General features: G+C 45.5%; 1 protein-coding gene across 1 annotated transcript in view; it reads left to right on the top strand.

Annotated features, from left to right (window-relative positions):
- TSPAN5 (tetraspanin 5) overlaps positions 1–22569 on the top strand; it is a 176451-nt gene extending 153882 nt beyond the window's left edge. Inside the window, exons 3-8 of the mRNA XM_007463791.1 lie at positions 10795–10941; positions 14971–15141; positions 17403–17528; positions 19527–19574; positions 19671–19787; positions 22220–22569. Of these exons, the coding sequence (XP_007463853.1) occupies positions 10795–10941; positions 14971–15141; positions 17403–17528; positions 19527–19574; positions 19671–19787; positions 22220–22285 (675 nt within the window). The 3' untranslated portion in view covers positions 22286–22569. The remainder of the gene's footprint in view (positions 1–10794; positions 10942–14970; positions 15142–17402; positions 17529–19526; positions 19575–19670; positions 19788–22219) is intronic.
- The last annotated feature ends 1156 nt before the right edge of the window (positions 22570–23725 follow it).

The following is a 23725-nucleotide window of genomic DNA, read 5'->3' as shown; positions in this document are numbered from 1 at the left end:
AAACCCGGACCCTTGGCAGGGAGAGCTTGGAACCCTAACCACCGGACCACCAGGGAATTCCCGTGTTTACGCTTTTTACTTAATTCTTAGGTCGGGGCCAGAGGCCGAGCGACAGATCACTGACAGCCGCCAGTGAGGCTGCTGCCAGCAGAGCTATTGAGGGATAGGGGGAGACTCGGCTTTTCCGAGCGGGAGGAGTGCGCTTCCCTGGTCCTCAGTGTGAGCTCCTGGTTCCCGTTGGGCTTCCTGCCACCGCTTCCACAGCAACAGCCCCCTGGGCAGAGGGGGTGCCCCGCCTGGCTTGTCTGACCTGAAGACTCCTCGAGGCCAGGAGCCCGTCTCCACCGCTTTATGCTCAGGTCTAGCACCGTGCCTCCTGTACTGCGGATGCCACGGGCTCTCCCTCCCTGAGTCCCCTCTCTGTTCCTCCAACCTCCTTGCCTGGCCGGGCTCTGTCGGCAGCGACTGGAAGGAGAGAGTTGGTGCACAGTCCTGCCCCAGGAGGCAGAATGGCAAAGAGAAGAGCTCTAGCTTCTATCGCTTTTCTCCCTGGCTGTCCTGGAGGCTTTTCGCCCTGACCACTGCCTGTAATTGTCAGTCTCACTTCAGAACCCTCCAGCTGCTTGCTGTCACGATCGTACAGTAGACTCGCCTTGGAAATACCTTCCCTGTTTTCCCAGGAAGGAGAAGTTAGACAAGGAGATTCCGTGATTCAGGCAGTTCTTAGCAGTAGCGGTCAAGGTAGCCAGAGGGAAGGTGGTAGGTGGAAGTGGCTACCAGGTCACTTAAACAGAAGAAGGCATGTGCCTCACCTGAGATGCTTCGAGGAGACATTTCTGAGATGCTGAAAATACTTTCGAAGATGTCAGTTTATTACCTGAAATGTAGGAAGTTTGCATCTCTTTCTCAATTGTCCATGTAATCCCCTCAAGTTCTCTGTTGCAGCTAAAAATCTGAAAACCAGGGGCTTCCCTGGTGGCACAGTGGTTGAGAGTCCGCCTGCCGATGCAGGGGACACGGGTTCGTGCCCCGGTCCGGGAGGATCCCACATGCTGCGGAGCGGCTGGGCCCGTGAGCCATGGTTTTCTGGGCTACCAGAGAAATAGGGAAAGATCCGAGGACTCCTGGCCACCTTTTTCAACCGGAGCAGCCCTGGTTTTGTTCATCAGTTTTGCACAGTTGATTTCCGTCGTAAATTTCATTTGACATGAGTATTCCTCTGGTTTATTTAAAAAAAAAAAAAAATCTGAAAACCACAGCTATCGTTCAGTACCTGGAAAGTCAGCCTATGATCTGAGGTGCTGTAACCAGTATGGTCAGCAGACACATGAAATATGTTGGAAAAAAACTTAATTTTTCACTTTTCGTATGTCCCGGTAAACTTTGCAGAGGGATTTCTCAGGAACGAAAATTCAGGTGGGTCAAAAATTGAGTGTCTTTGTTGTTTACCCTCAGATACCAGAGTCCTGCGCTCATTTTAGGCCCAAGTCCAGGCCCAGTTATTAGACAGGGCTGGATAATAAATCGAAACGCCAAACCTAACATTGCATTAAAGTGTCCTCCCTTGCCCAGCACCGTTAGCCTTGCGCCCCTGAAGAGAGGAAGGGCTGAGGCCTTCACCCGCCCCCTGCTTCCTCCTGTCACCCCTCCCCCGGTCCCCCTGAGGTTCCTCTACCCACTTCCTGTCAGGGCACAAGTAGGGGTGGGACTTCGCCCTCTGGGCCTGACAGCTGGTAAAGGGGATGCTGCCTTGGTCTTTTGGAAGCTTCCCTGCGAGTCCCTCTGCCTGGAGGTTCCCTTCAGCTTGGTGGACATCCCTGTTCCCCGTGGCCACCTTGCACCCCTGCCCAGACGTGCCGTCCACCAGCTCCTCTCAAATCTGCTTCTCGGGTCTCTTCTCACCCCAAGCTGCCTGTTCTGTGCTGCCCTCATCTTTTCTCCTGGGCACGCTCGTCTGGGGGTGAGGCCAGTCCCACCGGGACAGCCCTTGCCTGCCCTGCAGCCCTCCTCAACCCCAGATTTCCGGGGCAGGGGTCAGACCTCAAGGCACAGCCTCCTTCCCGGGCAGACTCAGACCCTCATTGTGGTGTCTCAGAGCTTCCTCAGGGGTCCCCTTGAAACTTCCTTACTGGGTTTTGAATCAAAAGAAACCTGCTCCCATACCCAGGAAGGAGAGTCACACAGCACAGCAACTGCTTTCTCTGGAGAAATCTCAATTCCCTCAACCACTATTTATCTACTTGGTTTCACTGAGATGTGCAAGAGAAGGAAGTCTTTGCCTGTGTGTGTGTGTGTGTGTGTGTGTGTGTGTGTGTGTGTGTGTGTAGGGGGAGGTCGTTTCCTACTCACTTTGGTTTTCAGATTGTTATCAGTAAAGTCTGAGGTATGACTATCATTCTAACATCACGTTTCATATTTTTCTTGACATTTTAGAAACAAGTATATGATGTTACATTGGAAACAAGAATCGGCTTGCCCACTGTTGCTGTCTCTCTTCAGACAGTAGAGCATCGTGGTTAAAACACTGCTCTGGGCTCGGGTGGCAGGGCTCAAAGCCCCTGCTCTGCCACTTTCTCACCTGGGTCACCTGGCAAGTTACTCCATCTCTGGGTCTGTGTCCTGCCGTGGATAGTAGCCGTACCTGGAAGGTTTACTGTGAGGGGGAAATAATGCAGGTAGCCCCGTGCCTGGCAGAGTCCGTGCTCAGTAGGGGAGCTCTTACGTGGCTTTCGTCCCAGCGTTTAGCATCTCTTGCCTGCGTCACCATGGAACCTAGCGGCTCCTTAGCTGCTAGCAGCTGTAGCAGGTGTAAGTTTCCTTAGCACCTACCTGCTGCCCAAAGGAGTAAGCTTTCTAAATGAACAAATGACCCTCCTCTGCTCAAAAGGCCTTCAGATTCAAACCCTGCCCCGCTCCACCAACCTCTGTCTCCTCTCACCACTTGTCATACTCACAGGTAGACCTCTCGGTGGGCCTGGTCCTGCCGCTTTGTCTCTGTACTTGCTGACGTGACCTTCTGCCCCTCCTGTCTACACCCCCATAACACACACTGCTAATACCTCTGCCCAGCGCACTCCTGCTAACTTGTCTTCCCTCTAGACTAACTCCTTACGGTGGCACTATACGTTTTCTCTGAATACGCATGACTAGCACAGCACCCGGCACCTCTCAGGTGATTCCTGTTTGCTCAGGATCTGAATGAGTTGTGTATCTCTGAAGCCCTAGAATACAGTGATCACCTGCCACTAGGCTAGACTTTTTTTTTTTTTTTTTTTTTTTCGCTTTAGTTGCAGGGCCACCGTGATCAGAGCCTCTGTTACATATTTCAATTTAAACTTTTTACTCAGGAATATTCCTGGGTATGTCTCTCATCTTCTGGGCGTGCAAATGAAATATCTGGAGAGTGGCTAGGAACATGCTGGATTTCTGAAAAGCAGCACTTTTGCAAGTGGCTGTTTCCTTGTTCAGAGAGGCAGTCATTCCCACCAGGGTGGTGGTGGTAGTTTCCCGGCCTGAGAGTGGTACCAGCAAGGGGACCTGGTGCAGCTGTCCTCCCCAGTGGCTGCTTGATTGCAGTAGTTTATGGAGCCCTGAGATACGACTACCCCTCCTTTTCTTTCTCACCACAAAAGCAGGTCGTGGCCGTTTTTTATCTGCAAGAAGGGATTACTTGAATCTCACCGATGACCTTTTCTGACAAGAAAAAAATGGAAAACCACACATCTTGAAAGCATCCGGTCTTCCTTTAACCTTATATGTCTTCCTCAGGCCCCGAGTTATGCTGCCCCTACACCCTCACATCTCCCTGAACTCAGGTCCCAGCGAGCTCCCATTCCTCTGCATCCTCTCTCTGGATCCTGCAGGAATTCCTTAGATACATGGGTGTTTTGGAGTTTGCAGTGTGGCTTTGCCCTGTAACATTCCTTGAGGATCTCCGATGAATTGTTAAGGGGCACATTTCCCTGTGCCCCTGTGTCCCAGCTTGGACTTCCTGTGGACGTTGTTTCAAAACCCATCGCCAGCTCTCCAGGGCCATCCTCTCTGAGTAGCTCATTTTCTTGAAAATGTCCTATCTTGTCATTCTTTCTCAGGTAGGGAAATGCTTCTCCCCCTCTTACTCTAGGAAAAGTGTTGCCAGTTTCACCCAGTAGTAGTTTAGGGAGGGTGGGTGAATCAGGGCCCAGGGTCATAAATCTCCAAGGGGTCCATTTGGCCTGGCTTTGGGTGCACATTCCATTTGCCTGTCTCTCTGTTTCTTATCCAGCAGTTGGAAGGAATGCGCCTGTATATGCCAAAGCAGAAGAGTCCCAGACTTTAGGGGCTTATTAATGCTATTTTTGCATTTCTTTGCTGAGTTGAGAGAGAAGAGACCGAAGCTTGCCAGGTGGCACACAGAGGCTGCTCTGTGCTGGTGGGGAAAACCACAGACACTCCTGAGGTTTATTGGTTTGAAACCCTTCTGGAGTTTTGCTTGCGTTTTCATTTCTGCATGTGTGTAAAAACATCTTCCGAGAAGAAATAGTGACACTCAGAATATAGTCTTTTATCGCCGAACCCTGGGGAGGGGCTGCTTAAATTCCAGAGATTGTTGAATGAACGAGGTGCTGATGGGGAGATGGAGGGTGGAGGGTGGAGTCATATCCTTACTGAGACTTACCATGTTCATCAGACCACTGGAGGACGAGATCTCGAAGGGAATGGGACATGGTTTAGTAACTGGAAAGTCATTCAGGAGCCATGAATCCTCAGCGACCAGCGTGTCCAGTCAGCTTCTTGGCAGCGGTGGTATCCCTGGCCTGGTTCAGTGTGCAGCATCCCGGCCACGTGGCTGCCGGCTGCTGGGCATGCTCTCCGCTACTGGCTGACTTCTCACTGCTCTTTTCTCCGCTGCACCGCTTCTGTGTACTCTCAACTTCCACCCCCTCATGGCCTCTGCCTACTCCTGGCTTTTGCTTACTCATGGCCTCTCCCTTCTGCCTTTACTCTGAATGCCTTTTAGGTGACTTCCAGTTTCTCAAGAAAGAAGATTGATTGGCACGTCGGTTCCCGCCACCTCCTTTAGACATGATCATCCAGTGTGGCCACGGAGTTTCTTAGAAGGGGGTCAGGCAGGGCAAGTGCCAAAGCAGAATAGATTCCTCTCCAAAGCCGTTGGGTTAGAAGCCCCTCCAATGTGCTTTCTATAGCATCTGATGTCTTCCTCTTGGTCCAGTATAGTAGTGATGATAATGACGATGCTGATAAACTTTGATTGAATTCTCGTTATGTGCCAAAGACTTAGCATAGTGTTTGGATTTAACTTCCTACATCCTCATGATAACCTTATGATGTAGGGTACCATTTCATAGATGTGGAAACTGAGGCTTAGGCAGGTTTGGTAGCTTAACCGAGATCACACAGGTAATAGGTAGTGGAACTGAGATTCAAGACAAGGTAGTCTGTATTGCGATGTCCCGTCTGTCTGTCTGCCCTACATCTAGCCCTTGTCCAGGCTGCCCTTTTTCTGGATTCCAGGGGAAATTGCTGGTGAGCCAGGTGGCTTGAGTACAGGGTGGCTTGTGCCAGGAGGAGGCCGACCCTGGACTGCTCTCTGCCACATCCTAGAGCAGACTTGTCTAAGTAGCTGGAATTTCAGAGTCTCCCTTGTATGGTGACAGATACACATCAGTACATTTTTTGTTTGTTGGCTTTCTAAACTTCTGTTATAATGATATTGCCTCAGCTGTGTTCCATTAACGTGTCTTATTTCTTCTTAGACACATCTTGGTCTCCTTGCTAAATTCTGAGAGATACTGTCTGGTTAATGGAAATCTCCTATTTTCCTTGGCAGTCATCTCTTAAAGGCTCCAGATTGATATGCCAAAAGCTAGTTGTCTAACAGCCAATTTGTGGAATGGCTAATTTGCCGGAAATATTTGTTTTAACTTTTTAAATTGACTGCTCTTCATTGTGTCTTTACAGCAGCACGTGGTTACGGTCGATTTGTTTTTGCCTCTGCTGCAGCAACAGCTGTAGACTTGGAGGAGATGAGTGAGGGTCACAAGAATATAGGTACAGGTGTATACAGCATGAATATGAAGAATTCTTATGGATGTTCATTTACACTAGTTTTTCTTAATGTAATCTTAATGTATTAACAAAGGATATGTGTATGAGAAATCCTCCTTTTATTCTTGACTCTACAGTATTCGAATAGATTCTTCTTGTGACCTGCAATCTTGGTCTCTGGCTCTCACTCATTCCTTTTCTGTCTTTGCTGCTCCTGTTCAGAATTCCACCTTCATGTCAACCATAACAAATGGCTAAAGGAATAAGTACACGTGGACAGCTGTTCCGCTCTTCATCCATTTATCCTTATTCCGGTTAGATTCAGCTTCATAGGATGCTATTTTCTGACCTTACGCACAAGGCCAGTACCCTTGACGTCTTTAACTCCCAGGGCTTTGCTGCAGGATCCAGGCAGGGGGAGGACTTATTACTGGGGTGCAAATTCAGGCTCTGTGTGTGCTCTTCTCACATTAGCAGCAGCTCTGGGTACAAAGGAGAGTAGCCAGATAACGTTTTGTATTGGTTTATTTTTTCAATAAGTTTGAGTTCTAAAAAGTGGTTATTTAAACCCAAGGACTGACCATTCAAGTCAACGTGGAGAACTGGAGCTGAAATCATGTACGTATTGTTGGTGACATAGGCAAAACCTAAAAGTTCCTTCCAGAACTGATTGTTTCATTAATGATGCTGAATTGATAGTGAGTCAACGTGAAGGAGATTATTAACACTGGCTCAGTTGCTGTGTTGACTGGAAATATGTTGACTGGAAATATCAGCCATCTGAGTAAAGGTATCATTAAATCCAACCCTTCCCTCTATACTCCCCACCCCGCACCGTCTGCTTCCCACCCCCGACCCAATACTTTTTTCCAGGGTAGATTGTGAGCTTTAGTTTTGGTCGTGTGTGTGCTCGCACGCGCATACATGCAACACTAAAGCACAGTTTATTCGAAGCTGTCGTGTTGTGTGGGACTCCTCAGGTGCAAATTCAGATCCAGATACAACCACTGTATGCTATCAAGGGGTCTAAGGATCCTGAGTGACTCACAGAATTCATGGTCAGGCCAGGGATTATAATACTGTCAGGATTTTCTTCCCCTACCCTTGTTCTTTGTTTCTCGCTACAGACTGACTTTCTCCACAAGGTGAAAAACACACTGCACGTGGCTCCAGAGTTGAGCCTTTTATAGCTTCAGCCGCTAGACAGATGCCTATTCCAGATCCTGGTGTCAGAGGCAGGGAATTTCAGGCTTTCCGACTCCTACCGGGGCGGTGGGGTCACGTGAGAGCTGGCAGCTCTGAGGTGGTCGTGGAGTGGGTTTGGGAAGGAGGAATCCTTACAAGAAGAGGGAGGCGCTGTTGCCTGAAGGAGAGGGTGGTGCCCACAGGTGCCCGGAAGATAAGGTGTCTGCTGCTGCTGTGCTTGCACATTCCTCAGGATTTACCACGAATCTGAATGCCTATTTTAAGTCACTTGGCAGACTTAACTGTAATGTTGGATTTTTTTTTTTTTCTTCCGGCTTCTTTTCAACTACAAGCTTTAATTATAATTATTCTTCAGCTGGCATGTCCTAGCGCTTTTTACTCATCTGTCAAATTGAGTTTAACACAGTTAAAAAGTCCGGTGAAAGACCCCATCTTTGAGACAACAGAAGGCTGAGCTGTCAAGTGCCTATCATTTTTGTAGTCCCCAGTCATTGTTGCCAGGATTATGTTCAGCTCCTCTTTGGTTTCTCTGCGTAGTTAGAAACAGTAAGACTGCTCTTCAGTGAGTATTTGGAGACATTGCACAGGTGAAAGAGTAAGTCTTTTTTCCATCCCCATCCAGGTTAGCTATCCTAATCCTCAGGAAAAGAAAACTGGGCCTTGACTGCCGTACTTTGTGTTTTAAGGTTCAGGTTAGTTTCCGGCTGATAACTACCTGGAATCCATTAAAAATAAAGTTTTTGGTTGTCTTTTCTGTCCTCTGCAGAATATTATTTCCTACAAGCTCTCAGTATCTGTCTCCAGCCCTGTCTTTTGCCAGAATGTGGGATTAAATGAGTAGAATCTTCAGTCCAGCTCAGCCCCCAAATGATTGTTGTTTCCATGGAAACAGTTGAAGGCCTCTCAATTAAAACTGCCCCTGCAGGCTGGGGAGGGTAAAAGTATGAAAATGAGTCTGAGAAGCCAAATTCTCATCCTCCAAATTAAACCCAGAGAGGACAGTGCTCCAGGAATCTACTGACAGTTGGGACCATACTTTTTTTTTTTGCCTTTTGGCGAGGGAGGGTCTCGGTATTTCAGGCACAGGTGTGTGTTGGTTTGCTTGTTTTGCTAAATTCCTCAGATAACTGTCCTGTTATCCATGGAGCTCTCTGTGTACAGCCATAGATCATGGAAGAGTGTTTGGGAACAATCTGATATTTGCTCAGACTTTGGTGTGAATCACAAATAAAAAGCCCATTAAAAATGGATGAAATCATACAATGGTCTTAAAACTGGAAGGAACCTAAAGGACAGTAAGTGCCAAATTCCCCTCCTCTTTGAGAATCCCTCCTGGAGCACGGCTGAGGGAGGGAGGTTCATAGCTTCAGCTCCCGCCAGGGGAAGCCCATGTTTCTCAGGCCGCCTTCTGTGCCCCATTGCTGGAGACCCGCTGGTATTAGAAAGACCTCTTTATGCTGGAACTGACATCTCCTCCTGTCCCTTCCAGCCCTGCTGCCTCTTTTTGGTGCCAAGTAAATTGAGTCACCTCCTTCTTCCATAATTACGTTGACTTTTTAAGGTTTAGGAATGTTATCACACACCCTCAAAGTCCTGTCCTCCCCTGGCTGGGCAGGTCCAAAACATTAAGACCTTAAATATTACCACCTATGTTTAAAGGCATTCTGAGGGGAGAAGTTGATTTCCTTCCAATTCTGGACCCTCAGCACTGTCGCTTAGATTTTGTTTGACTTCTGGCAATTTTTTTTTTTTCTCAGCATCATTTGGGTAGGTGGGGAATTGGTTACAGTATTTCTGGGTTTTCCTTTCCCCCCCGCCCCCCCGGAGTATTCATAGTTCAGAGCTTGGAAATCTAAGAAACACAAGGTTGGATCAAACCATTGATCTATGCAGTTTCACGAAGGGTGTGGTTGCCTCGTATGATGTCACCCCAGACATTAGTGAATACACCCTACATTCCTAAGTGTTTAATAATCTCTCAGCCCTTCATCTCTGACTTTATTGAAACTCTGGCCTTTTTCATAAGGTTAAAGTTGTGCATTTTAGGAGTCCTTTGTGCCTCATACGTGTTCTATTATTAGTATCCTATTACCGTCCTTAAAGTGGTTCCTGCCCACCCTGCGCCCACCCCTGCAAGAAACAGAAAGCTTATAAACAAAATTCTCTTGTTCAGTGTTCCTACAACCTTAAAATGGGTTAAAACATAGAAACCCTAAACTCAGGTGTTGATTAGTGCTGACTGAAAAGTGCTGGGAAGCAAGTACACAGCTTCCACTTGGTAGAGAAAGATTATTGAAGTAGACATTCTGTTCTGATTCTAAAAAATCAATAGCTGTGTGACCTGCAGCAAATCACCAAACCTCTCTGGGTTCCATTTTCCTCAAGGATAAAATGAAATGAGTATTCCTGTTTTTCCAGGTTGTTGGGAACGCTTTGCAAACAAATTGTTTAATATTAAGACTTTATAGCAAACTATACCATGGTACTCTGGGGGTATTTTGAGAGCTCACAACAAATTTAATAAGATAAGAAAATAAAATACTGATGATATCGGGTATTTAAGACTCACATACCTCCACAATTTCAAAATAGCAGTAGCTGGCCTCTGTAAGAATGAATAGTAAATATATACCTTCCATCGTAGAGGAAAACATCTCATAAAATTTCTAACAGGTTCTGGGTGGTATTTGATGTGGTATCACACTTAAGGGAGAGAAAATTTCAGTAAAGAAGTGGCATTGTTTGTGGAGAAATGAAATTACTCTGGGTTCTTTTGGCAGGAGAACAAACGGGTTGCAAGCCAGGGAGTAACCTTTGATCTTTAAGTCATTTAAATGAGGGTAAGGAAATACCCTAATAACTCAGTGTGGGACAGCCATCGGCACAAACCACCCAGGTGGGCTTTGGGGATCTGAGCCTGATAGGGTCTCCCAGGGAGCTCAAGGGTGGACCTGAGGTGAGTTTTCCCTGGAAAACTTTTAGGGGCTTGTGGCTGGGACTGGCTGCCCTATATTAGCTTTAAGATTCCAGCTCTACCCTATTTCCTGAGAAGTGCCAGTGATTTGAAGGTGGCCCTTGTCTGGCATCTGCATGCCCTGGGGATGTAAGAATGACACCTCTTGGGTATTGAGAGGTGTCTTTCTTACACATCTGTTTTTCACTCAGACCACTTATTTTTGGAGACACAGAAAGCAAAGTAACATCCACATCTTCTCCATACAGGATCTGGTGACGGTTTCTAGGGGTCATGTCTTTGCTTTATGTAGTTTTACCAAAAATATGAACCCATGTAGACCTTGGAAAGTAATTTTTCTTTTCTTTTGTTTTATCTATCTACCTACCTACCTATCTGCCTATCTTCCTATCTGTCTATCTTTCTTTCTTTCTGTCTGGTGGTGTTTCTTGATATGATGTGACAGTCAGATACCTCTCAAGGTTTTCTTGGGGTGGGGTGGGGAAAGACAGTGGCAGTCATCTTTTCATGATAGAAAACTGACCCCGCCTCCTGGCACCCTGTTGTGTGTTCTTTTCCGCTTCCAGGGAGTTCTGTCCAACATCTCTTCCATCACCGATCTTGGCGGCTTTGACCCAGTTTGGCTCTTCCTCGTGGTAGGAGGAGTGATGTTCATTCTGGGATTTGCTGGGTGCATTGGAGCTCTACGGGAAAACACTTTCCTTCTCAAGTTTGTAAGTACCGCACTCTGCTCTCAGGTTGAGAGCCAAACTCTCATCTCACATCAAAAGGACCCCGTCTACCAGCAAGAGTGAGCCGTACCGAAGGCACTGGCAAGCATGTGGCCTGGGTAATGCTTTTCTTTTAGGAGGGCTCTCTAGATACCCACCCTCCATCCTCCTCTGCCCCTGCCTCCTTAATAATATCAGCACCAGCCCCTCCCCATGCCATCCATGGAGGCTTTGTACATGGGTATCATGAGTTTGCATTCCAATCCCTAAAATCGCTTTAGGACTAAGGTAGGTCTATCTAGGTACCTAGTTTTCTTCTTTTGAATGATTTTTTGCCCCCTCTTTTAAGCACATAGTCAATAGAAAGCTGTTGAGGTAGTTGGTTTAGAGAAACCAGACCTAAGCACAGTGTCTGTGACATGTCCAGATTAAATCTGTTAAGCAGTAGGCTCTGGTGAATAAAGAGAAACAGTAAATGCATATCTCCTGTGTTCTTTGCCAGCGCAAAGGCCTCCTTTGTGTGACCAGCATAATTTTTAGATCCCTTGCGGGTATTTGGTGTGATCATTGTTAGCATGAATATTTTTGGAGGAGGAGTTTAACCAGGGGGTAGATAAGTATTAAAAGCCGAGAATGAAAAGTAAAAGCCTTTTCCTTTGGAGATTCCTTCCTCAGGAGATCAAAGTGGCATGTGTTTACTTGTGTGTGTTTGAAATCAGTTTGGTAGGTGTAGCCAGTGGTCAGCTTCAGCTAAGTGTGCCTGTCTGTCTCGAGCTTGGCATTCTGGTGAGCGTCTGTCTCACAGCCCAGTGTACGACAGTATCCACGCCCCTCTCCAAGAACAGAAAAATGATTTTTCAAAACCCCACCATCCTGTGGGGAGGGAAGATGGTGGGACTTTGGAAGAACAGCCTTAGCGTTATATCCCCTGTTCCTAGGGTCATTCTCTACCTCGGCTGACACATCATCATCTAACGGCATTTTCATTTAAAACAAGAGCATTGGCCAGAACTAGTCCCAACGGCCATGCCCTATGTGATTCCCTTCCCCCGCACTTCTGCCACATCTCCTCTGGCATCTTTTCTTGAATCGCCCTAAGAAGAGCAGACGCTGTCCTCTCACTGGCCCCTTGGGCTAGCTCATTTTGCATTTGGGCGGCTCTGCCTCAGACAAGGTTCTGGAGGCTGTTCTGAAAGTTCATATGACTCATGCTAACAGGGAAAACCAAGGGATGCTTGGTCCTGTGTACAATTTAATGAGCAGTTGGTTCTCTGTTCTTTATACATAGGTCTGTGTTGGGAATAGTTTTCCAAGACTCCATTTGTCTTACACACACACACACACACACACACACACACACAAATTACTTCATTCCTCACCTAGTCTTGACCTCTGGAGCCCTCAGGAGAGCTTTGTCCCTGATTGTGACCTACCAACCTGCCAGTCTTCTTGGTGTGAGATGCTTGAGCTCACCTCACTCAGCTTTTCTGTAGCCTCATTGGGCCACAGATCATACTTACTACTGGCCCCTATTTTATCAGCGTTAGTCTCCTTGCTCCCCTTTAATGTGACTTAATTGCATATAGTTTAGTTTATAAGGGTAGCCTGTTTAATATAGTTGATGATTTTTGTAGTTAAAGATACCAGAGTTAACTGAACAGGCAGAAATACATACATTTCTCTAGATTGGCTTCTTAATTTATGAAGTCCCACGTTGGAAATGAAGAGAACTGTGTTGTTTCTTGGCTTTTTTAAGTCTTGGAGAATATTTTAAATGCCCTCTCTCTCCATTTAGTACAAACAGTCAAAACTGGCCTAGAATATGCTTTGAAGCAGGAGCTATGAAGGAAGTAGGAAGTAATGTCAACATGGCTCCAAACAGCTTCAAACATCTGATGTCATAAGGCTAAGAGAACTGCTGGGGGAAAATCCGGGAGCTGAGAAAATGGAGCTTCCTGACTGACTGAGGCCCTTGGATGAAGCCTGTGAGTCAGTCTCTGCACCTTCAGAAATGGGGGAAATTAGCTCATAGGACCCGAAGGACGCTGATTTCTGCCAAATATTTGATAAGAATTTAATTTGGACTCAATTTCTGATACATATATTACGTAACATTATGAGAAAACTTACCAGGGCGACTGGGCCTCACCTTGATAGAGATGAGACCAAAAGTCTAATTAAAACCTTTGCCTGACCTCTGTTTTGCTATTTTGCATGTGCGCGCCTGTGAACTAGCTATGATTCTCTCATTTCTATAGTGTGATAACTGTCATATTTACATGTGTAGGGTAGTACCCGATAAAGGAGGGAGTCGTTTTATGCGGTGGGGTAGGCATTGTGTGAAAGTGATGGGATTTTTTTTCTTTCCTTTTTTCTAGATTGAGGAAAGCTCACTTTGAAATGATGGGTACTACTGATGATTGTTAAGAACTGTTTAGATTCTGTTTCTAAAGTGAACTCATCAAGGACAGATGACCAGGAGCTCTATGGAACCTGAGGGGCTGAGCTGGAGCGTCTAGAACTGGGACCTAGACCTTGGGGTCCTAGACTTTGGCAGGCACTTCTTTCTTCCTTCCACCCCTCCCCTCATGCCCAGCCTCCGAGAATGGCACTTGGCACCCTGGATAAACACTGCCAGATATACTGACATCTAATGTGGAAAGACCTGACCCCACGGTCCTTTCCTACCCTCACATAAGACTGTGGGCTCTTTGGAGGCAGAGCTGTGGTCCTACTTATCCTTGCCTCTGCAAAGCCCACCTAGGCCCGAGCCTGATCTCTTGTGGGCCATTCAGTAGGTGTTTGCTGAGTGAATAAACCTTTTTTGTCTTTTATTTTCGTAAGTAGCTGTAGCTTCCTTTGCACCCGTCGCCAATATATTTTCCTCTTGGTTGGCTGCATGCTGTCTGCTCGCTGAGTGTAGGCACAGCAGACCGTAGCCCCTCTACCTCCCCAGCCTCTCCCTGTGTGGCAGGAGCCCTCAGGAGCTCGGCTCAGCGGGTGGCCCCAGTGCCACCCTTTCTGCCCTTGTCCACAGAATTTTGCCTGCCGTTTACTCTCTGGTCCTTCACAGCCTCATTTCTCGTAAATGGCTTGAGCAAAATAGTTTGAAAAGGGTGAGAACATGGGGGTGGGAGGAAGTGGAAAGAACCATGGGCGTGAGCGGGACGTTGATATGACTAAGATGAGACACTTCTGGGTCTTCTAGATGAAAGGGAAATTTATGCAGATTTATGGGCAATTACCTTGTAACCTGTGGTCTCCAACCTTCCTTTTAAATTCTTGTTGTCTGTGTCAACCGGAAGTCTTCCTCTGGCTGCGTGTTGATGCTGTTTAAAATATTCTGAGCCTGGTGCTTCACAAAGGAAAGCTGGCACAGCTTGCTGTCCCAAGAAAGCCCTCAACCCAGTGGTTTCATTTTGTTTGCATCACGGGAAATTATTTTCATGTCACAGCTGCCCCCTCCTTCCCACCCAGTTCCTCTTTGACCTCTTCACCTAAAATGAACCCATCTGCTGTTTTACCCCGTGTAGCAGGTGCAAAGGGGAATTAACACAGTATCTGAATCCGGAAAAGGGCTATATTGCATACAGAATCAAGGCCACGGTAACAAATGACAGGCGATCTTAAAATACTGGGCTAATTTATCTTTCAGCGTTACAAAAGCTTACTAGAGGTAGGAGCAGGTCGTTGTTCAAGCGTCTGACGAATGCATCAATCAGGAGAAATTCATTAGGCCTTAATGTGGGTCTAATGAGGAATTCCTGTTATCCATGTCTGCTTATGGGCTTTGTTGGTTAATTACCACATGGAACACCAGAGCCCCTAAAATGTGATTTTGAAGTGATTTTTAAAAATCCTTTCTTGGAGTGTAATATTCTATTAATGAATCTTAAGAAACTGAAGGTTATCTGCTTTGGCCATGGGTAACAACCCAATGGTATTATAAACCTTTTTAGAAGGAAGCATTTGACTGTATAGGATCAAAATAGCCCTTATAACTGTTCTCTGTGTATGTGCCTTTTGTTTTAGTTTTCTGTATTCCTGGGAATCATTTTCTTCCTGGAGCTCACTGCCGGGGTTCTGGCATTTGTTTTCAAAGACTGGATCAAAGACCAGCTGTATTTCTTTATAAACAACAACATCAGAGCGTACAGGGATGACATTGATTTGCAAAACCTCATAGACTTCACCCAGGAATATGTAAGTTTAAATTTCGTTTATTTTCAAGTTGAAAGCCTTCTCGGAAGGATGACCCCAATGAAAACTCCTCCTGGCTTCTGCACCTGCCAGCTGGAACGTACCTCTGACTTTTCTGCATGGGCTTTTGTCTGTTTGCTTGTGTATTTATTATTTTCTGACTTGTTCTAGGGCATACACGATATGTACCCTAATGGGAAATGTCTTATTTTCACTTACCTCAATTTCTACTAAGAACAAGGAAGAAAACTCTTAGGCAAAAACGTTAGAGTCAAAGGTGCCCATTCCTATGGACATTTGAAGACTATTGTTTTGCTATAGGTTTAACCCTGTTCTTTGGTGTTAGATGTGGGTTCTTTCCTATTCTTGGCCCCCTTTTTGATCATTCTCCACACTTCATAGCTCATAATAATATACTTAGTCAATAGAATGTTTATCCACAAAGTTCCTAGAATTGTGCCTATCCAAATATTATTATAGCACCCGCAGCTAAAACTGAAAGTCAAGCCTTGGTGGCTTCTCACAAGTGAAGAGCCTGTGGAGTAGAGCCACCCCACTCAGGTTTCTCAACATTACGACGTGACAGCCTCTGCGATGCGAACAAAGTAGCAGATGCCCTGTTCCACTCACAACGCAGGATGGTATAAACAAGGGTTCGGAAGACACAGCTAGTGCCAGAATCTGATTAGCTAAGTGACCTCGGGCTAATAGGACCTTGAGCTATTTCCCCAAGAGTAAAATGGGAATAACAGTAGCAGCTACTTAACTCGTGGGGATATCATGACACTCTCATAAGATGTACATGGTTTTATATCAGGCTTCAGGTGTTATTGTCCTACAAACTGACAGGCCTTTATTTGCATGCACTGAGAAACTGGATAAGGTGAGCAGACCTGGAGAGCCGTGTCCGTGACGTTCACGTATATGGCGGAACTGGAGGGCAGACAGAAGCTCCGCGGACCAGTGGCTGTCTCTTGGTTGGACAGTTTTCCAGAGTGAGCTGGGGTCCCTTTGATAAAGGGAGGAGAGAGCTCCATCGGCGCGAGGGAGGCCCCCTGCCCTCCTTAGGTGCTCGGAAGCGAGCTGAATTGTGTGGCCTTTGTTCGGTGACAGCAACGACTGTCCTGGAGCCTGCTGTCCCTCAGGTGTGAAGTTAAGCCCTGTTTCATCTCCTCAGCAGGCTTCACTGTTTTGTTGGGTCATAACGGATGCAAGCTCACACCTTGCCAAGTATTATTGCTGACTAGTTTGCGTGACAAATCTGATGGGGCATTGTAGGCAAACTGGAGATGCACAACCCAAGCCCTCGGAGGACTCGATGAGTTGGAATAACATGCGATACACGTTCTCTTGAGATGCTGTCTGCTTTATATGGAGATTCTGTTATTTCATGTGATTTCACTTTTCTCTCGTGGCCTTTAATACTTTGAAGTCGCTATTGGTCTTGAAACCCTTAAAATGGTCAAGGCTTGATGTTTATTTACCTTGGAGAAGCAGGGCTAGTCCAGCATGGGGAGTGTCAAAGGGGCTTATGATGGAGCGGCCCTTGAATCAGGCCTCGTTTAAGACCCACTGAATTTAACAGCTTGCTTGATTATATTTTAATTAGATGATTGAATGTTTTTCAGGTTGAAAATGTAAATACACACTCTTGTTTATAAAAATTCAGAGTAGAAACAGATATAGAATGAAAAGTAAGCCTCTAAAACTTGGGGGAAGGTAACGAGTATGTTCACTGTCTTGCTTGTGGTGATGGTTTTACCATGTATAAGTGTGTCAAAACTTATAAAATTGTATACTTTAAATATGTGCAGTTTATTGTATATCAATTACACCTCAATAAAATGGATTTTTTTTAAAAAGCGTTCAGGTGTAGAGATGGAAATTTTAAAAAAAGTAAGCCTCTAGATCTCCTACCCACAACCCCAGCTGCCTCCTTCAGACACTACCGCTGTTTTCTGTCTTGCTTATCTCTAACTGGGCCCTGCTGTACAACTCAGGCTCTGCCCGTCTTCCACCTAACACCACGGGTCTCATCAGTTGTTTTCTAAATCTCACGCCAACACATCCTTACAAACCTTCAGCCTTACCTTGGAAGCTTTTACAGGGGCCCTTTATGTTCAGTTGGTTTAAAAATAAATTCTGAGATACAGAGAAGGTTAGAGCTTGGCAGAAGCTGGGTGTGGGTCATCCTGGCGGGTGCAAGTGTAGGCACCTGGTCGCCTCCAAGTCGAGATGTTCTAATTCTCTCCTGTTTGCTCTAGTGGCAGTGCTGTGGGGCTTTTGGAGCTGATGATTGGAACCTAAATATTTACTTCAATTGCACAGATTCCAATGCAAGTCGAGAGCGATGCGGCGTGCCCTTCTCCTGCTGTACTAAAGACCCCGCAGTAAGTGGCTGCCAGCAACCCGTTGGCCTGCTCCGCGCATCACACCGAGAGCGTGTGTGGGATGAGCAGAGTGGGTTTTTTCTGGAAACCTCTTACCCTCTTATTCCTAACTGTAGCTCCTGTAGGGGGGTTAGTGCTCAGATCTTCCCAGTAGGAGTAATCATCCCTGACCTTAATTTAGCGGTATGTGCTGGTTCCTATTCTAAGCCTTTTTGTGTGTTGGCTTAAGTTTGGAACATCCCTGCTGGCAGATACCACCATTATCTTCCCTTTTCAGGTGAAATCAAGGCCCGTGGAGTTTAAGTAACTTTCCCAAGCTCACATTGCTGGCAAGTGATGGAACTGAGCTTAGACTCAGGCAGCTGCCTGTATTGACTGTGATTCCTTCTTTGCGAGAAGGATGGGCTTTTGTGGAAGCTCTCTGCATTGCTTGGGGTTAGTAACCCTTTTCTTGTCCACTTAGCTCCGAAGGAATACTAGGAATAGCAGAAGAGTTTGAGACAAGTTAGGACGAGACCACTTGCAGGAAGACTGCAGCTGCCCAGACTCTGGGCCAGAATGACTACAGTCATTCTTTTTTTAAAAAAAAACAAAAACATAAACCTGTTCACAAGCCACCCTCTTTACCACAGGTTTGATTGTATTTTGAGTCAAATCATGTGCCTGGTATATAGAACAGCTTAAAATGCAGCACCCCTGCTGTAAGTTAAAAGCCAGAATCGAGGGTTAGAACAATGAATGTGAGAGAAAAGGTGCCCCTGGCCCTTCCGCCCTCTTCAGCCTCTCTCTGGCTGGTCAGTCCCCAGGTGTCCTCTCCCAGACCCGCCCTTCCCCACAAGGAGCAGAGCCGAGTGGGCGCTGATGAGTTCATGGCTGATTTTCCCCTGCAAGGTAGGGGGGGGCGGTGCAGGTCTCTTTAAAAGGGGGCATGGTTCGTCTGTAAGGATACTGAATCATTATGCTGTACCCCTGAAGCTAATACAATATTGCAAATCTACTACACTTCGATTTAAAAAGATGAAAAAAAATAAAGAGACAAGAGGGGACAGTGGTCTGAGATAGCAAAGCACAGCTTCTCGTAGGCTGCCCACCAGAGGTGGTCTGAAGGAGACAGAGTCGGTAAGGACTGTGCTGCCCTGCTCTGAGCCCTCAGTGAGCACTAGCTCACTTCTCCTTTCCTCTGAGGAGGCTGGGAGGCAAGAGAGCGCCCAGCACAGAGCCCAGGGCGCCCACCCAGGCAGTAGATGCAAGCCTTGCTCTCTCCGTCTCCAGCCCCTGCCCTGAGTTACCGTTCCATCAGAAGAATTCTGAAGATTCTCAGGTGTTGTGCCCCCCCTTTCAACGACAGATCCTCTGGGTAGAGATATCTTATTCCATAAATGCTAAGCTAATAAAATCCACCCCGTACCCTCCAGAGGGGAAACATAAACACACCTAAAGCAGCGGAACCCACGTTTCTGATCAGGCCTATAAGATTTCAGGGCATCTGTCCACGTGCTGTGTGGTCGGGGTATCATTTAAAATTATCAGAATAATTCCTTCTCATTGAAAAATCATTTAAATCACATACAAGTATATAGATTTAAAAGTAGAATTCCCCCCAAAAGATCATAAGTGAATATAGTCATGAAAGTAATTATAAGAAACCTTTAACTGTGGTTTTTATGTCTCCAGTTTCCTAAATGCGTAAGCTTCTTGAGATTATCAACTTTGAATCTAGAGCCTTCCACATAATGGAATTACTAGTCTATCTGATATTTCCTGAGTCTCAGTTTTCCTCATTTGGAAAGGAAGGGATATTTAATACCTACTTCTGAGGATGGTTATAATAATTCCGTGGAATTATGTGTAAAAGTGTTTAACATGGTGCCTGGGACGTCTGTGTGCCCAAATCAAGATTTTCTGACCAGCACTTAAAAGGGGTCCTCTGCTGACCCCTAGGTGGGCTTTCTCTCTGACAAGAGTGAATTTCACTCTTCTGTTTCTTTTCTCCACCAGGAAGATGTCATCAACACTCAGTGTGGCTATGATGCCAGGCAAAAGCCAGTAAGTGGAAACTCGTCTTGTCGCTTAGCACGAAGGGTGTTGGAGGAGCTTTTGAACTTGCTTAGTGATGCTGTGCTCTCCTCTTCCCTTCTGAAGGAAGTCGATCAGCAGATTGTAATCTACACGAAAGGCTGTGTGCCCCAGTTTGAGAAGTGGTTGCAGGACAACTTAACCATTGTGGCTGGTATTTTTATAGGCATTGCATTGCTACAGGTAAGATGGATGTCGCAGGGAAATGATGCCCTGGGAGAGCACTCACCAGGACAGGAGCTTTGCTTATTCACCATCATTTCACAGTTTTTAAGACACATTGGAGGGCTGGGGAACAGACCTCAACTATATTTGGTTTGTATTTTATTGAAGCTCTGATTTTAGATGCTACTGTCCTGAAAGACTTTAGGAAACCTTTTTTTTTTTTTTTTTTTTCCTTTTCAAGAAAGAGAAATTGACTGGGTCAGTATTTGCCTGCTGGCATTCCAACATTGCCATGGGCTCAGTAATGCGGCATTGTGACAACCGGTCAGACAGGAATGGTCAGATGTAGAGTCTTGCCCAGTGGAAAGGCTAAGGCTTTTTGGAGTTTCACAGATACGCTCTGCTCCTTTCTCTCTCTGGGCCACCTTGCCAAAGTGCTGTGAGGGAAGAGAGCACCTACTTTTCCTCCTGGGAAGTCCCAAGAGCTAGGCTTTGCATCTTATGGTGATGTGACACCTTTAACTTAGAGGGTCACAAATGAGGCGCCATGGTTGAAAGAAATTAAAGAAGGCCTAAATAAATGGAAAGCCATTCGCATTCACGGATTGGAAGACTTAATATTGTTAAGGTGACAGTACTCCCGAAATTGATGTACAGATTCAGTGCAACCCCTACCAAAATTACAACTGCCTTTTTTTGCAAAAATGGACAAGCTGATCCAACAATTCATATGGAAATTCAAGGGACCCAGCATAGCAAAACAAACTTTAAAAAGCACAAAGTTGGAGAATCCACACTTCCCAATTCAAAACTTACTACGAAGCTCCCGTGATCAGGATAGAGTGTACTGGCATAAGGTTGGACCTACAGATTAGTGGAATGGAATTGAAAGTTCAAAAAAGCCTCTATATCTATGGTCAGCTGATATTTTGACCAGGAAACCAAGACCATTCAATGGAGAAACAGTAGTCTTTTCAACAAACGGTGCTGGACCAACTGGATATCTATATGCAAAAGATTGTATCTGGACCCCTAACTCACATCACATATAAAAATTAACTCAAAATTCCCTTGCGGTTCAGTGATTAGGACTCTGTGCTTCCACTGCAGGGGTCCTGGGTTCGATCCCTGGTTGGGGGGTGGGGGGCGCTAAGATCCTGCTAGCTTGCATGGTTTGGCCAAAAAATAAAAATAAAAACTCAAAACAGACCAAAGACCTAAATGTAAAAGGTAAAGCTATAAAAGTTTTAGAAGAAAGTATAGGTGTAAATCTTCGTGACCTTGAATTAGGCAGTGTTTTCTTAGATACGATACCAAAAGCACAAGCAACCAAAGGAAGAGTGGACAAATTGGGCTTCTTCAAAATTAAAAACTTCTGTGCTGAAAATGATACTATCAAGAAAGTGAAAAGACAACCCACAAAATGGGAGAAAATATTTGCACATCAGTACATCTGTCAAGGACCCAGTATGTAGAACATATGAAGAACAACTCAACAATAAAAGAAGACAAACCCAATTTAAAGGTGGGCAAAGGATTTGAATAGACATTTCTCCAAAGAAAATACACATTAGCTATTTGTAATGACATCGTTAACTGGGAGGGAAATTCAAATCAAAAGCACAATGACATACCACTTCAAACATATCAAGGTGGCTATAATAAAAAAGACAAACCAATAACAAGAGCTGGTTAGGATGTGGAGAAATTGGAACCCTCATACATTGCTGAAGGGAATGAAAATGATGCAGTCTCTTTGGAAAACAATTTGTCAGTTCACGAGAAAATTAAACAGAGTTACCATATGACGCAGCAATTCTACTCCTAGGTATGTGCCCAAAAGTACTGAAAACATGTTCGCCCAAAAAGTACACAGATGTTCAGAGCAGCATTATTTGCAATAGCCAAAAAGTGAAAACCATCTAAATGTCCATCATCTGATGAATGGATAAACAAAATGTGGTGTATCCATATAATGGAATATTATTCAGCCATCGAAAAGATTGAACTACTGTTGCAACGTGGACGAACCTTGAAAACATTTTGCTACATGAAAGCAGACCAACACAAAAGGCCATATGTTATATGATTCTGTTTATATTAAATGTCCAGAATAGGCCAATCCATAGCGATAGAATGTGGCTTAGTGGTTGCCAGGCCTGTTGGGATGGGGGTGGGGTCTGGATGACTGCTCATGGGTACAGAGTTTCTTTTTGGGGTAACCAAAATGTTCTGGATTTAGATAGCGGTGATAGTTGCACATCCTCACGAATATACCGAAAATCACTATAACTTATACACTTTAAAAGGATGAATTTTGTGGGATGTGAATTCTATCTCAATTTTAAAAAAATCAAAGATTTTTAAAAAGTGGAATTCAGTAGCCAAAGAAAAGCCTGATCTAAAGTTAAAAGTTCTACTGTTTGACTGTCTTTTCCTTCCTTGCCCAGATTTTTGGGATCTGCCTGGCACAGAACCTGGTGAGTGATATTGAAGCTGTCAGGGCTAGCTGGTAGAGCGCCTGCAACAGCTGCCTCCAGACACTGGACAGACCCTGCCTTCCTGACCCTCCAGTGCGCCCAACTGATACCCATGCTGCACGGACCCTAATCACAGAGGCATCCTGCGATCCCACCTGATGGAGCTGCCATCAGAACTTAGTTTTTGGGGGGGTAGAACTGGGAAATGCTGCTCACTGACAGAATTAAAAAAAAATAATAATAACCAGTATGAAAGTCGTTGCGCCGTCAGTCTCTATTGTAGCCATGAATTTCTGGACGGTTGGATACTTACCAAATGAGAAAAAAAGGGAGGGTGGGGGAACCCAGATGTACTGAATTTGTGGAAAAGCCTTGTTCTCTGCTTCGGTAGTTGGAGGGCTGCCTTCTGTGCCGTGGCCTGAGGAAGTGCGTCTTTTCTAAAACTCAACCCCTTACCTGGGAGGGCTGTGGTTGCTCGGCATCCCTTCACTGTACATTTCAAGGAACTGCTACAACCATGGTCCCAAGAAGAAAACAGCTTGCCTTTGGGTTCAGATTTTGTGACCACATTCAACAAGGAACTTGGGTGGGCACGTCTGGTCTCTCCTGAAGTTTCTCCTCGTAAGAGAAGTTGTATATTCCTTGTGTGCTGAGCAGGGGCTTTGGAACACTTCATGATGCTGAATTTTAGCAGGACAGATCTCTTTTCTAAGTAGGCCTGAGCTTTATTTATCAATGAAATCCAAGGAGAAAATGAGGTTAATGAAGAGGTCATAAATACTGCAGCCTACCAAATTAGTCGTTGGATTCCTTGGAAACTCTGGAATACTATGGGTTTCGTTTTGTTGTGGGTGTTTTTTTGTTTTTGTTCTTTTCTTCTTCCAAAAGTGAAAGCTATGATACAGTTTCTTAAATTTTAAAGATTTTTTTTTACTCAGCTCGAATATTAATTTTTTATAGAATCTCCCTGCATGACCTGTGAATCAATCCACCAACTCCTTTTCCTGCCGTCTTTTCTACAAACCTTTAAAAACGTTATTCGGTCAGCATTGATTTCGTGGGTTCACAGCCTTAAGAGGTGTCCTCCCTGTCTGCGAAGGATCCATCTGGGCCATCGCAAATGCTTCTGTGGACTCAACACTTTCTGAATCGTGTCGGTTGATCATCGTGGCCTCTTCTGCAGCCTCCCCGTCTTTCTCTTTGAAGGGAATTAAAGCCAATTCTGAAATGATGCGGACACAAAGCTTCTGATGGTTTCTTCTGGTTTTAGTTTGTTTTTATTAAAAACAAACAAAACCAAAAACAAACCCAGAGTGCATGGCCAGAGCTCCTTCTTTTCTTAGTACAGACTCACCATCAGGATGGTAACAAAGCACAAACTCTTTGGAGGGGAGAGCATTGATGGGGCAAGTGTTCTGTGACACAAGGTGGGAAACACTTCCAGATACTGCCACCTGCCCCCGTTCCAGGTGGGAG

The sequence above is a fragment of the Lipotes vexillifer genome, unplaced genomic scaffold, assembly GCF_000442215.2.
Source record: "Lipotes vexillifer unplaced genomic scaffold, Lipotes_vexillifer_v1.1 scaffold49, whole genome shotgun sequence".
Taxonomy (NCBI): Eukaryota; Metazoa; Chordata; class Mammalia; order Artiodactyla; family Lipotidae; genus Lipotes; species Lipotes vexillifer.
Note: the sequence above shows the minus strand (reverse complement) of the source record. Positions and strands in the feature narration are given on the sequence as shown.